The following is a 13,697-nucleotide window of genomic DNA, read 5'->3' on the forward strand; positions in this document are numbered from 1 at the left end:
AGTTATTCAAGTGATTGTATCTTGATTCCATTTGTTCTATGCAAAAGAGACGATCCAAGCTGCAAACACGTGGTATTTTGAAAGACAGAGTTCCGCAAAGCGTAAAAAAATTGTAAGCTTGGAGAACCCATTTAATAAAAACCATGAAAATGGTAATTTGAAATTCTTTCTGAATGTCTGACTTGAGAACTTGGGAGGCTGCCACTGAGGAAAAGGTCTGCTAGATGTATACCCACCTGGGTTAGAGCAGAAGTGTTGCACGGTGTTCTGTGGTATCCACACGCATCTTTGGGTAGGATCACATTTTGAAAAGGTATGTGCCCTGACACGGGGAACATGAGAAGAGACTTGGAGATCTGGCTGGATACAGGGAAAGGCTTTGTGTAATTTGAAGTGCTGTGCTTTTTTGCCAAATCATTGTTTTGAAATCCTTGGTCTGTAGATATAAGGCTAGGATGTATGGGTCCTATCTTCATGGGGAAGTTGCTGTAAGGTTTTTGGCGCTTCACGTTAAAATTATACAAGTTCCTCCATAGAGAAGTTTTATTAACTGGAAATCTGAAGTAATTGTATATTCTATAATTTGAAGTTATTATGTCTGCTTAGAAAGGCAGTGAGATTCACTGACAGAAAGGTGCTGAGATAAAAACCCATTGTAAATGGCACTGTCGTACTCATGCAGTTGAGTGCCTTGAGGATGCCACCTATGCTGGACATAAGCTCATCCTGCTTTAAAGGAGCATGTCTCGGCATTGGGCGATGCCTGGCTTGGGTTAGCCTTGTTCCTTTTCCATATAATTCTTCTTTTTCACTTTAGGTGTAGGCTGTATGGAATTAAAAAGGGTTTTATCAAAGCAGAACTGAATACTCATGCATCTTTTCTAGGTTACTTTGATGGATGCCAACTATGTTATGGATGAGACTCTTGGCACATCCACATTTCCGATATCTTCTCTGAAACTGGGAGAGAAGAAGGAGGTCCAGTTAACTTTCAATAATGTAAGTTGCAACACCCAGCTTTGTCTTTGTTGGTGCAGCCATGAACGCGGTGGAAAGTTCTCAAAAGAACACTCAAACTGGGAGACTTGAGCTACTGTGTAGACCAGGTCCTTGCCACACTTTAGTCCTTTATCAGGTGTCTGAAGCTTATCTGCCCCACATCCTGGTTAGATAAAGCTTCTTTGCAAATCAGTAGAGGATGGTGCTTGTGAAGGCAAAGTGCTGTGTCCTGAGGACTCTTACAGAGTCTGATGTTGCTCAGATTGAAGGCACCGATTGAAGCGCAAAAAAAACATTTGGCCTGCTTTTGATACTCATCAGAAATACGTATTCCTAGATGAAAAGGAATCCAAAACTATGTCTGATCCCATCAGTCTGCCTCAGCACTCTGTGTGTACCTATTTTCTTAATATAGAGCTACACTGGCATGTAAGAGGGACTAGGATATATCATGGAGGAGGTAAGGGTGGCAGCCCTTCAGTCAGGGATAGATGGGTTTCTAGGGGCACAGGAGGGGACATCTCAGGTGGGGATTATTCTCTGTGTACCCCACGTGAGCTCATTTTTTAAGCATTCACTGTTGCCCATAGATTAATTAAGAGCCCTAAGGGTGCTGTATTTCCCTTCTTACAGGCTTGAGAGAGCTAAGCAAACCTGTGCCACTGAATGCCAGTGTCCCTTCTGAGAGAACCCTCTTTCCAAGTCTAGTTTCAAACTTACCCTTGCTAAACCAGTTTCTGCACCTTGTGGTTCGATTTAGTTTAACGGTCTTCATTAGCGTGAAGGTTTACGCAGTGTCCTGGTCAGTATGTAACCTCTACTGCTGATGCCTGTGGCTTCTGGAAACCTGACAGAAATTCTTTCATTATTTCGTGTTTCAGTTTCAAAAACGTTTGTAACAGCTTGTTGCAACAGCCCTAGTTAATATGCAATAATGCAGGAATTTTCCCTGAAAAAAAAAAAGGGAATTTCCAATTGGATTATTGTCTTTAAGCATGTATGCAAACCAGATGGAGTCAGGGATTGTCTGCCTGCACGGTAACTCCTGGAAGGTGTTGCTGAGCCTATGTGTGACTGAGCTTGTTCTACATGTGTTAGAGTATTTTTGTTTATTCGAGTAACACATCACAGGCCATTCTGACCATAATTCAGTACCTTCAGTTGTACCCATCACACATGATTATCTTGATATGCATATATGTATGTATTCATAGAAACATAGTTTGGGTTGGAAGGGACCATAAAGATCTTCCAGTTCCAACCCCCCCACCATAGGCAGGGACACCTCCCACTGGATCAGGCTGCCCAAGCCCTATTCAACCTGGCCTTGAACACCTCCAGGGATGGGGCAGCCACAGCTTCCCTGGGCAACCTGGGCCAGAGCCTCATCACCCTCACTGTGAAGAAATTCCTCCTTATACCTAGTCTAAGTCTGCCCTTCTCCAGTTTATACCCATTTCCCCTCATCCTATCACTCCAAGCCTTTGTAAACAGCCCCTCCCCAACTTTCTTTTAGGCTTCTAGTGGAACACGGAGTGGTTGTTCCCTTACAGGTCTGTCTTCTACTTGCGTAAGTCGAGTACGAAGTTGTCCTGGCGTACTGGGAAGTGAGTAGCAGGCAGATTGTGGCTGGCAGCAGGAGCAAGGGATCAGAAGTGTGAAGGCAATTTATATCCCTTCAGGCTAAGGTTGAATAGCACTGACAAAAAGTGATTTTTGGTGGAAGAAAGCCAAGACAGTGGGATCCGGTGAGTGGAAGTCCGGCCCTAACAGCATTCCAGCTGCATTCAGTGCTAGTGGTGCGTTTTGGAATCACATGCTGTGCTTTTAGAAGTTCTCTAGACAAGAAACTCATTTGTGTATTTCAGAAATGCCCTCCTTTTTTTAAAAAAGTGATTTAGCGAAAAACTCCGACAGTAATAGCTTGTTGCAGGTGTGTTTGTGTTTTTTCCCTCTGTAATGGCTGTAACCGTATTAAAATATTTCTGGTTTAGGTCACAGAAATGACCCTGGAATTGTCTCTTGAAGTATGGTGAGTATCTTGTTTGTTGTTGGTTTTTTTTTAAGGTGGAGAATGTATTAGCAGCAAAGGTGTTTTTTGTTTTACTCTGTTTATTAGAATTTTCTTAAAAACATGTCAGGTAAAGTCCAAAAATTGTTTATTTTAACATAGAAATACTAAGTACTGTGAAGTCAGGAGACTTTTCAAAATTGAGAGTGACTTTTACATTGTAGTTCTGTCATTGACTTGAACACCATTTCTTTTCCAAATAAGTGTGCCTTTCCCAAAGGTTTGCAGAAACAAGGTCATCGCACATGAATTTCTCCTTCTGGTTTATGTTAAGTGCTTTCTTTTTCAAGGACTTCTTCTCCAATAAACTCAGAGACATCGGGCTCCACTGTTAGCCTCGTTATTTTACCTTCTGTGGTTACTTTGCATCTCACGCTCACTTTCATCGCATAGGGGTAATCATCCCAAAGCTGCCCCTGAAATGTATTTGGATGTTGATACCCTGCAATGCTGAGGTCAGAAGTGAAGATCCCAGTAGGGCCAGGTTGCACCATTTGTAAAGCTAAGCGATGCCTGCCTTCTTATTTCCTTTCTCCCTTCTCTCTAATTCCTTTCTCCCTCTTCCCTAGCCTGACTAGGGCAAAGACCAAAAACCACCTTGTGGCTTAATCAGGAAAATATCTTTTAAATCTAAAAATTAATTACTGAGAAAAAGGCACTGGAAGAGTCATTTTGTCTGTAACTGTAAATAGCAAAGCTGAGCCTGGAGCTGGAATTGTAGAACTCCCTTGTAATGACTCTGGAGACTGAGAACATAACCCAGGGAGAATCCTTGCTCACTGCTTTGTTCCTAGTAGGGATGCAGAGGTGGGCGGTCCTTGAGACCACCCTGAAAGCTTCCCAGGCTTGTAGGTTACAAGTATTACGCACATGACATGAAGTGAACTGAAGATGCTTGGCTGTGTCCTGCTGCTCTGAGGCAGCAGGCTTTTGGAATACATTAAACAAAAGGATCTGATTGTTTCTGCTCTGTGGTTTCTCAGATGCCCACGTGGGCTTCGGATTCTGCACTTGTTCATAGTATCGCATATACCTTGGCAGAACGTTGCTTCTAGGCAGACTTTTCCTCCCTTTTTCTTAAGCCCAGTATTTTATTATGTAATAGATTTTTAAAGTCTGAGGAATCTGTGCCTAAACAGATCCATTTCACAATTTTGTTTTTCATAAAGGACTCTTAAAAATGCTGCCTTGTCACTAACATGTCAAGGGATCCGCTAACACTTTTAGCTAATCTTTGTGAAGACAGGAATTCAGTGAGGTGGATCTCAGGACGAATTTGTGCACTCCTCGTTTCTGTCTGCTAGAGGCAGTGCTGCTGGGATGTGGGGAGGTTCAAACCCTTGGAGTGATGTACAGGCACAGCGAGTTGGCTACTGTGAATGAGGTGACATCCTGCCTCGATACCTGAAAAGAGAAGTAGGAACTAAAGTTGTAGCTTTTATTTAAGTACATTATTGAGGTCTTTATGCAGCACAGTGTGTATTTTTGATCACACAGTGTGGGGCAAAAGCTAGAGAAAAAGGCTTTTTCTTGTGACCAACCAGTACAAGTTGTGTTGAGATTCAGGCAGGTCAGACTGAAAGGGTGCAGAATCAAAATTGCCCTCTTCTCCCTTCACAGGATCCACTAACTTAACAAGAGCCTATGTTAGTGGGAATGTATGAAAATTTTTAATTCATAGGATAATGGAACGGTTTGGGTTGGAATGGACCTTAAACCCCATCCAGTTCCCCCTGCCCTGCCATGATCAGGGGCTCCAAGCCCCACCCAACCTGGCCTTGAACACCTCCAGGGATGGGGCAGCCACCACTGCTCTGGGTAACCTGGGCCAGGGCCTCCTCACCTTCACAGGAGACCATTTCTCTGTAAGATCTCATGTCAATCTCCCCTCTTTCAGCTGAAAACCACTCCCTCTCGTTCTGTCCCTGCCCTCTCTGATCCAGAGCCCTTCCCCAGCTTTCCTGGAGCCTCTTTCAGCAATGGAAGCTGCTCTAAGGTCTCCTCAAAGCCTTCTCTTCTCCAGGCTGAACAACCTCAGCTCTCTCAGCGTGGCCTCTCGCACAGCTCACGTTGCAGTTCTCTGTTCAGTGGATAAGCAAAGAATTAAAATTTCTAGACTGTGCCTTTATAATTGTGTGTTAGTGGTGAAATCACCTGCTATACTTTGGTTTAGGATTTACAACCATATAATAAACCACTAGAAGCTGCATATTTTATGTCTGATTTTCACTGGTATGTGAACACCAAGGTTTCTATATTGAATACACATCTTAAGGATGCAATGTGCCATTGTTTTTTGTGTCCATCACTATGAAATCAACTGATGCTTTTATGTTGCATGACTAATAATTTTATTTTATTTTGTCTTATGTAAGTTAATGAGGATTTTACTTTTACTTCCATTCATTTCTCTAGGTGATACTTTAGATTCTGTTTTAATTATGCCTCTTATTAAAGCCTGTCTGTTTTGCAAAACAGCTCTTCAACCGACCTCCGGTTCAGCATGGCTCTGTGTGACGAGGAGAAGAAATTTCGGCAACAGAGAAAAGATAATATCATGTACAGTATGAAAACTTTTCTAGGAGAGGAAAACAGCAGGAACTTGACCACTTCCCGTGATGTAAGTTTGGAGCATTCACATCAGGATTAGTACCAACTTTGGAGCCCTGCCTCTGTCTCTCAAAGAAATGAATGAGACTTAGGAAGTAGAAAGGTTCAGTGTAAAGAGAGGTGGAAAAAGGAAAAAATCTTCTTAATTTTCTGTGCCCATGTGATATTTAGAACAGAGAATAATTTTTCTTGTGCTCTACATTTAAAGTTTAAGGAGCCAAAATCCTGCTCCCAGTTGAAGTTTCACTTAAGGTATGTCCATTATTTGAAAAAGGACATGGCCGTGTGAATGCCATCGTAAGATAGAAGTCGCAGCTTTCTATTTGCATTGGCACCTTAAACTCCTCTAACTTCTATCTGGTTCTTTACTGTTTTAATTGTTAGCAGGCTGTGCTTAGGTAAAAATTGGGTAAGGGAGATAAATCCACACTTTGTTTTTCTCGGATTCTGAATTCCTTGCTTTCTTAAAGAGATGGTTGTGGCCTGAGGTCGTCATGTGAAAAATGCTTGAAGGGTGTGTGAAATACTTGCTGCACAAGAAGAGTGTGGCGGCTCCGTACACATGCTCTAGAATCTGCACTTGGATGCTGGATACCCAGCCTATACTCTTGAATGGCCTCAGCTGTACGGCCCTCATGCCCGAAGGATCAGGCAGGAACTGAGCTGGTCTAGTGTTAGAGTCAGCTTAGGAAATGTTTTCTTTCCTTCATTTCTTCTTTTCCTTTAGCCCATTTAAAAGAATTTGGATTATTATGTTTATTTCTTAGAGAAGTTGAGAAACTGCAGCTTTCACGGCCTGGCTGGTGCTGCCCAAGCCAGCAGAGTCAGGCCAACAAGACTGGATGGACTGGTGGCCATTGCGGTCCCACCACATTGAGGAAGGGTGCCCAGCCCTGCTGAGCTTTACAGTGGCTTTGTAGAACCTGTATTGTTTTGAGTTTATTAAGGATACACTTTGTATGGATCCACTACTTCTTTAGTAGCTTCTCCATCCTCCTCTTTCTTCCTTGCTTGTTACCCATCCTCTTCTGCCTCTGGAATTGTGGCAGGAAGACTGCCGGGGGCGGGGATGGGGCGTGTGTCAATAATGAGTATTCTTAGCGCCCTGTGAGTCCTTGTGTAATATGAAACAAGTCACTCGCTCACTCAAAGTTCACCTGAGTTTTTTTGTCTGTGAACAGCAACACGTGTGCCTTGCAGGGATGCTGTGAGACTTTAATACCTGTGAAATGATTAAACAAGCTGAGATGGGGAAGTGAATGCTTTCAGATTTCCTTACTTAATCTTGAGGCCCATTCTGAAAACACAGAGGATGAGATTTCTTGGACCTTTGTTACTATGCGGTTTATTTTTATGAATTTCTGCTCTGAACAATTTCCTAAAAGTACTATAACCGATTTAAGGGAGTGTATAGCTCTCTAAGTCTGGATTTGCAGAGCAATTTTTTAATAATCATATGTGTACACCACAGCAGTTTCTTTTCCACCATGCATATTCTCGTCCAGATTTTATGAACCATATTTCCAGGGCGTTTGGATAGCATCTGTAGATGGTTTTCATCTACAGCACTCATTCACAAAGCAGGATTTCGTAGAATCATAGAATAACCAGGTTGGGAGAGACCCAATGCATTTGATCTTTTTTTTTAATTTTTTGCCAGATTACTGGAAAATGTGATTGAGATCATCTTTTTTGGAGCTTGCTTTTCTTAAAATAGATCTTGTTTCCCAAATCCTTTGAATTTTCATGCACAGTTTTGTCATGAAGCAATCATCCCTTGTTGAGATGAGGTGCCCGTTGACTGCAGTGGAATGATGTGGTGCTGAGCCCATGGATCCTAGAAGTGGGACAGATGTAAGATGAAACACTTCATCTGCATTGTTAAATCTGGCTCAGTGGAGTTTGTTTGGATAATACCTAAGCTGATTTGTTCAAAGCTAACTTTAAGTCCCCTTTGCCATGTATAGGAACCATGGAAAGGAAGGCCATCCTGGCATGGCTTTTGATTGTTCAGAAATGGACACAACCCGATAGAATTGAGTGCCAGGGATTAGAGCAATGGGTTTTGTCTCCAAGACTTTTCAATTCAATTCACATCTTTGCCATGACTCACTGCATCGCATTCATGTGAGTCACTTAGCCTTTGGTCTGAGTTCACTAATTTGCCTGAATGGGTTTGGTACCTTTGCCCTGGTTTTACTGATTGTGTACAAAGGGTTCAAGGTGCCTCAGTGAGTGGAGTGTGTCAGTCCCAGCCTCTATCCTGGCAGAAGCGTGCATGCCTTGGTCTCCTGTCTTTTCTTCATGAGATGGCTTCTTGGTTCTTTTCCCTTTGTCTGCAGCTTCTTCCCTGCTGCCTCTGCTCTCTTTGTCCTAGAGGGCAATTTGTAAGATGCATGCTTCTCAAATTTTGCCACTTCTTGCCCTTGTTGGAAACTGAATAGCAGCTCCAAAGTTGCTTTAGCAAACCTGCCTGCGCAGAAATGTGCTCTGCCTTCCCCTGCAAAGCAGGAAGGGCCTCTCAGCCTTCACGTCCTCCTCACTTATGCCAGCTTGTATTCAGTTGGCTGAAATAAGTGAGCGTAAATGCCTCGTAGATGCTTCTTTACATCATTTAAAAACTTGCTTTACTGTGGAAAGCTCATTTAAGCTGCTGCCCGTACTCTATAGAGTCCTTGAGTTGAATTTCGTTGCTGAGTGGTTGCTACTCTTCGTACTTTCCTTTAGTATCAAGGGGAAGTCAAGAGATTCTATACATCCACCTATGTCTTGGTATACCTACCCTCCTTCAATATAGGAATCTGGTGTTCCCAGAATGCTTGTGGGTTAAGGATATAGGAAGCATTTGCCGTCAGGATGCTTCTCAACATTCTTTGTTGATCCTCCTTACAGGTTTCTCTGCACCCTGAAGAAAACTCAGATTTTCCTTTGTGCTCATGCCACTTCGCTGACAAATAGATTTGTTGAATAGTGGTGGTTTGGAAGTGCTCTCACATACCTCTTCCAGGCTTGCACCTGCAAACCACCATCTTCATCCTGTTGGGATTTGTCTGTGTAGGTTAATTAGGTAGTGTTTGTAAAGAGCTTTCAAAGCCTAACGTACATTATTACATTTGTGATTAGTAATATGACTCTTCTCTTCAAAGCAACTGCCCCGTTATTGGGGTGTTGGCTTAACAAAACAAGCATGTCCTAAATCTTTACATTTCTTTTGTAATTTTTTGATAGATACTTATCTCTGGAGGTGCATGATGAATACCGATGCCAGTAAATACTTGCGGTTTCCATTACTAAAGCTTAACACTTATAAAGATAATCAAATAATCTTACCACATCAAGAATAAGCAGTTCTTGTGGAATGGAAGCCTCAAGAAATGTCTCAACATAGTTGGTCATTGTGCACGGTCATTTCCGTGTGACTGTGCATTTTCAGTCTGCAGGGGAGGGAGTTCCATGGCTTGGCGTGTGGAGTCTGGAGAAAGAAACTGAAGTCGATAGTCACATGGGTTCCTTTTTTTTTTTAATAACTAATCCCATCTATTGGCACCTTAAATTGCTTTTCAGTGGAGTTTTTGACTGATTACTTATTTGATCAGATAGGGGTGTCCTACACAACTAATTCTTTTTATGCTTAGTAAGAACCAACAGGTTGCTGCCTTGTCACTGTTGATCAGTGGAAAATTCTTTTAGGTTTCAGAAACTGAGAACCAGGTGGGACCTTTGCTAAAACTCTCCATGATGGTAGCAACTTAATTTTTAGAATTAGAGTCATAGAATATCTCAAGTAGAAAGGAATCCATAAGGATCATCAAGTCCAACTCCTTGCTCCTTGCAGGGCCACCTAAAACTGAACCATATGGCAAAGAGCATTGTCCAGACACTCCTTGAACTCTGGTGGGCTTGAGGCCATGACCACTTCCTTGGGGAGCCTGTTCTAGCGACTGACAACCCTCTCAGTGAAAAACTTTTTCCTATGTCCAATCTGCACTTCCCCTGACACAGCTCCATTCCGTTCCCTTGCGTCCTGTCACTGGTCACCTGAGAGAGATCACCACCTCCCCACTGAGGAAGTTGTAGGCTGTCATGGGGTCACCCTGTAGCCTTCTCCAAGCTGAACAAGTCAAGTGACCTCAGCCGCTCCTCCTAAGTCTCACCCTTGATGCCTTTCACCACCTTGGTGACCATTATCTGAGCACCCTAATAGTCTGATGTCCTTCTTGTGCTGAGGTGTCCACAGTGCAATATAGAGTAGGACAATCCCCTCCCTTGATGAGCTCATGATGCTCTGCTTGAGGGCCCCCAGGGCATGGTTGGATCTTCTGGCTGCCAGAGCACATTGTTGACTCACATGCAACTTGCCATCAACCCCGACCCCCAGATTCTCTCCCCAGAATCCAACACTCGCTCTTGTTATATCTTATATGGTTTGTGACTTCCCAGCTCTCCAGTCTTTCCATATTTCTCTGTGAGGCCTCTCTGCCCTTGAGGGAGTTCACAACTCCTCCTAATGTATCATTGGAAAACTAACTTAATGTGTGTTCGATTCCTGCGTCCAGATAATTTACAAAGTATTAAAGAGCACTGGCCCTAAAACTGAGCCCTGGGACACCCCGCTGTGGCTGCCCACCAGCCTGATGGAACCCCAGTTACTGTGACTCTGAGGCAAACGCTTCAGCCAGTTGCTCACCCAGTGCATTATGCACGCGTCTGGCTGTGTGCTGGATGCTTATTCCAGAAGGATCATCTGAGAGACAGTACCAATAGCTTTGCTAAAATTCAACCCCCTACATCTACTGGCATCCCCTGGCCGATGAGATGGGTGGCCTTGTTGCAAAGGGAAATTAAACTGGTCAAGGACTCTCCACTTGTGAATCCGTACTGGCTAGGACTAGTGACTGCATTATCTCTCAAGTGTTTTTCAGTAACTCCCGGAATAACCTTCTTGATGATGTTATTGGGCACCAAAATGAGACTGATGGGCTTGCAATTACCAGGGTCTTTCTTCTTGCCTTTCTGGAATATTTGGTCAGTAGTTGTGAGCTTCCAGTGGACTGAGACCTCTCCAGATTCCTAAGACTATTGAAAAACAACAGATAGAGGTCCCATGGTGACATTGTCCAGCTCATTAAGTACTCTGTGATGAATCCCATTGGGTCACATGGATTTATATGCATCCAGCTGGAGCAGTAAGTGTTGAACAGGTTCAGGGTTAGCTAGAGGTTTAACATCCCCCGGTCACAGTCCCAGGCCCAGCATCGGTGTTGAAAACAGAGGTGAAGAAGGCATTAAACTTCTCTGCTTTTTATACGTCCCTGTTTGTGAGGTGACTGACCTCATCAAGTAATGGACCAGTATAATCTCTGATCCTCCTTTTGCTGCTAACATATTTTAAAAAGCCTTTTTTTGTTGTCTTTCACAGTGGTGGCCACCTTGAACTCTGAGTTTGGGCCACATGGCTTTTCTCCCAGCAGTGGCAAACAGCATCTACGTAGTCCTCCCAAGCTGCCTGTCCTTGCTGCCGGTGTCTGTAAACTTTCCTTTTCTGTCTGTGTTCTAGAAGATCTCTGCTCAGGCAAGCTGGCCTTCTTTCTTGCTTGCTTGGATTCCAAGACTCCTGCAGTCTTAGGAGGTGGCTCTTACAAAATGACCAGCGGTCGTGGACCCCAGTTCTCTCAAGAGCAGATTCCCAGGGCTCTGCTCCTCCAGCAGCCCCAGGGCTGCTCTTCCCATGTCCAGGGCTGCTCTTCCCATGTCCAGGGCTGCTCTTCCCATGTCCAGGGCTGAGGTTTTGCCGGCAGTTTTTCTTCTATCACTGTTTTATTTTGTCTTCTTTCTTGATACTTGGAGAAACTGTGTAGTGGAAGGGGAACGGCTTTGGAGTTGGGGCTGAGAAGGAAAGAAGTGTGAAATAATCCCCCTGGAGATAGGTTTGCAGCGTGGTCCCTCGTAACTGGCTCTGCTCGCTCTTAGTAGCTGCGTAGGTGAGCAGATACACATAAATCCTCCTTACCTCTCTTGTTGTGTTTGCAAGGTAGTTGTCAATTTGAAACTCTCTTCATGCTATGTAGTAATAGCAGATGTTTTTATTAGAAAAAGTGTTCTTAAACTCCCAGCCAAAATATTATTTGTCTCCTTTCTGTTTCTGATTAGGAACTTTTACTGCATTTGGCTCTGACACAAAGATATCGTTGGATAGAAGCTGGTGTTTGGATGGCTTTAAAAATTGCTGTGGTTTTGTAACTAAATAGTTTACTTAATAACTGAATTTAATATTTTCTCAATTGTGGATTATGGTTGAGAAGGACAGCTATTCTAAAGAAACAGAGTCTAATTTTATTTAGAAACTTTGCTACAAGCGGTGACTTCTTCAAGTAGATTCTAATTCTGCAGGAATCCAGCAATTAGAGTTATAAGTACGGCGCATCACAGGGGCAACAACTTAACTAATGCTGAGACCTGACCTGGTTTATTCACTCAATTTGTAGACTTTAATGGTTTTATGTGAAAATCTGAGTCTGTGCCACAGATCAGTGCGAGCAAGCTGAACTTGAGATTCTACACGTTGTTTTGGTAAAGAGGAAGCTAAGGAGGGTTGTAACGATTTTACTTTCACTAAATATATATCATATCATGTCATATCATAGAATCATGGAGTGGGTTGGGTTGGAAAGGACCTCAAAGCCCATCCAGTTCCACCCCCTGCCATGGGAAGGGACTCCTCCCATTGGATCAGGCTGCCCAAGGCCCATCCAACCTGGCCTTGAGCACCTCCAGGGATGGGGCAGCCACAGCTTCCCTGGGCCTCACCAGTGTCACAGTGGAGAATGTCTCTTGAAGATCTGTGTTGTACTACTGGACCTGAAGAATCAGAAAAATCAGGCGTTAACTTTGTATGCTTGTAAGGGACTTAAACTGGAGGATTCTGCGTGGTAATAATGTTGTGCCCTATTAGGATAGACTGCAGAATGCCTTCTTTGGGGTGGTTAAGGCTTTTGAACACAGATTTGGAGAAGCACAGGTTTCTCCTCTGCTCTGAGGATATCAGGATGGTGACCTATTTATCGCACAAGTCTGGTATGTTTGACTAGTGATGGATAAATATTTATTTAGTCCTTTTATGTCTTTATCAGAACTGATGTCGTGGTATGCTGTTCTTCTTCTCTCTGCAGGTGCCAGTGATAGCGATACTGGGTTCTGGAGGTGGATTTCGTGCCATGGTTGGGTTTGCTGGAGTCATGAAAGCACTTTATGAGTCGGGAATTCTAGACTGTGCAACTTACATTGCTGGTCTCTCAGGATCAACGTGGTAGGGGCTTTTTCTTTTGTGTTTCTCCAGTTTTTCTTCGGGAAGTTCAAGAAGAGATTTTCATTAGAGTTGACACGTTTCTAGGGTTATAAGTCACAGATGATTTTATGCATACACAAGCAGCACAGAAAAGACACAAAGAGCCAGCTGTCTTGCAGTATAACCAGGCAGAGGAGCAAATCTGCTGGAGGAGGCGTTTCAGGATGTCTGGAAGGATGAGGGCAGCTCAGCCTCCAGGTGATCTTCCTAGGAGCTTCAATGACAGGAATGGTGGAAAAGAGGTGCTACACACATCATGGTTCTTATGAACGGCCAATCTTATTTGTTCCAGGACTTTGTAATTGAATCTTTTGTCTTAATAACAAACAAATTAAGAATTCCTGTTAGTATAAATCCAAAACATCTTTATATGTTGTTTTATTTTCCTGATGAAATGGAACAAAAAAAATTCCTCACTATTTGAAGATGTCTCATTCAACCTAGAGTGAATTATATCCTTCTGGGGCACCGTTCAGAGGTTCTCAAAATCACTGGGAAGTCTTTTGCTGCATTTTGTCCATTCTTAGTGGATTTACAGGAAACATCTGGGAACATCTAGGATCTGCTCACTGATCTTAGCATAAGGAGATTTGTGCAGCTGTATTTCAGCCTGTGGGAAAGAATCCCAACTAATTGTGGTGCTGCAGGACATCCTCCTGGGGCTGCTTCATA

At 43.3% G+C, this 13,697-nt stretch overlaps 1 protein-coding gene across 2 annotated transcripts in view; it reads left to right on the top strand.

The window, feature by feature from the left end:
* PLA2G4A (phospholipase A2 group IVA) overlaps positions 1-13,697 on the top strand; it is a 99,006-nt gene that overhangs the window by 57,477 nt on the left and 27,832 nt on the right. For both annotated transcript variants that reach the window (XM_069862352.1, XM_069862353.1), the window contains 4 exons: positions 886-999; positions 2,994-3,031; positions 5,549-5,690; positions 12,850-12,986. In XM_069862352.1, coding sequence (XP_069718453.1) covers positions 886-999; positions 2,994-3,031; positions 5,549-5,690; positions 12,850-12,986 — 431 coding nt within the window. The remainder of the gene's footprint in view (positions 1-885; positions 1,000-2,993; positions 3,032-5,548; positions 5,691-12,849; positions 12,987-13,697) is intronic.

This window comes from Phaenicophaeus curvirostris, chromosome 8 (genome assembly GCF_032191515.1).
Source record: "Phaenicophaeus curvirostris isolate KB17595 chromosome 8, BPBGC_Pcur_1.0, whole genome shotgun sequence".
In the NCBI taxonomy this organism is placed as follows: Eukaryota; Metazoa; Chordata; class Aves; order Cuculiformes; family Cuculidae; genus Phaenicophaeus; species Phaenicophaeus curvirostris.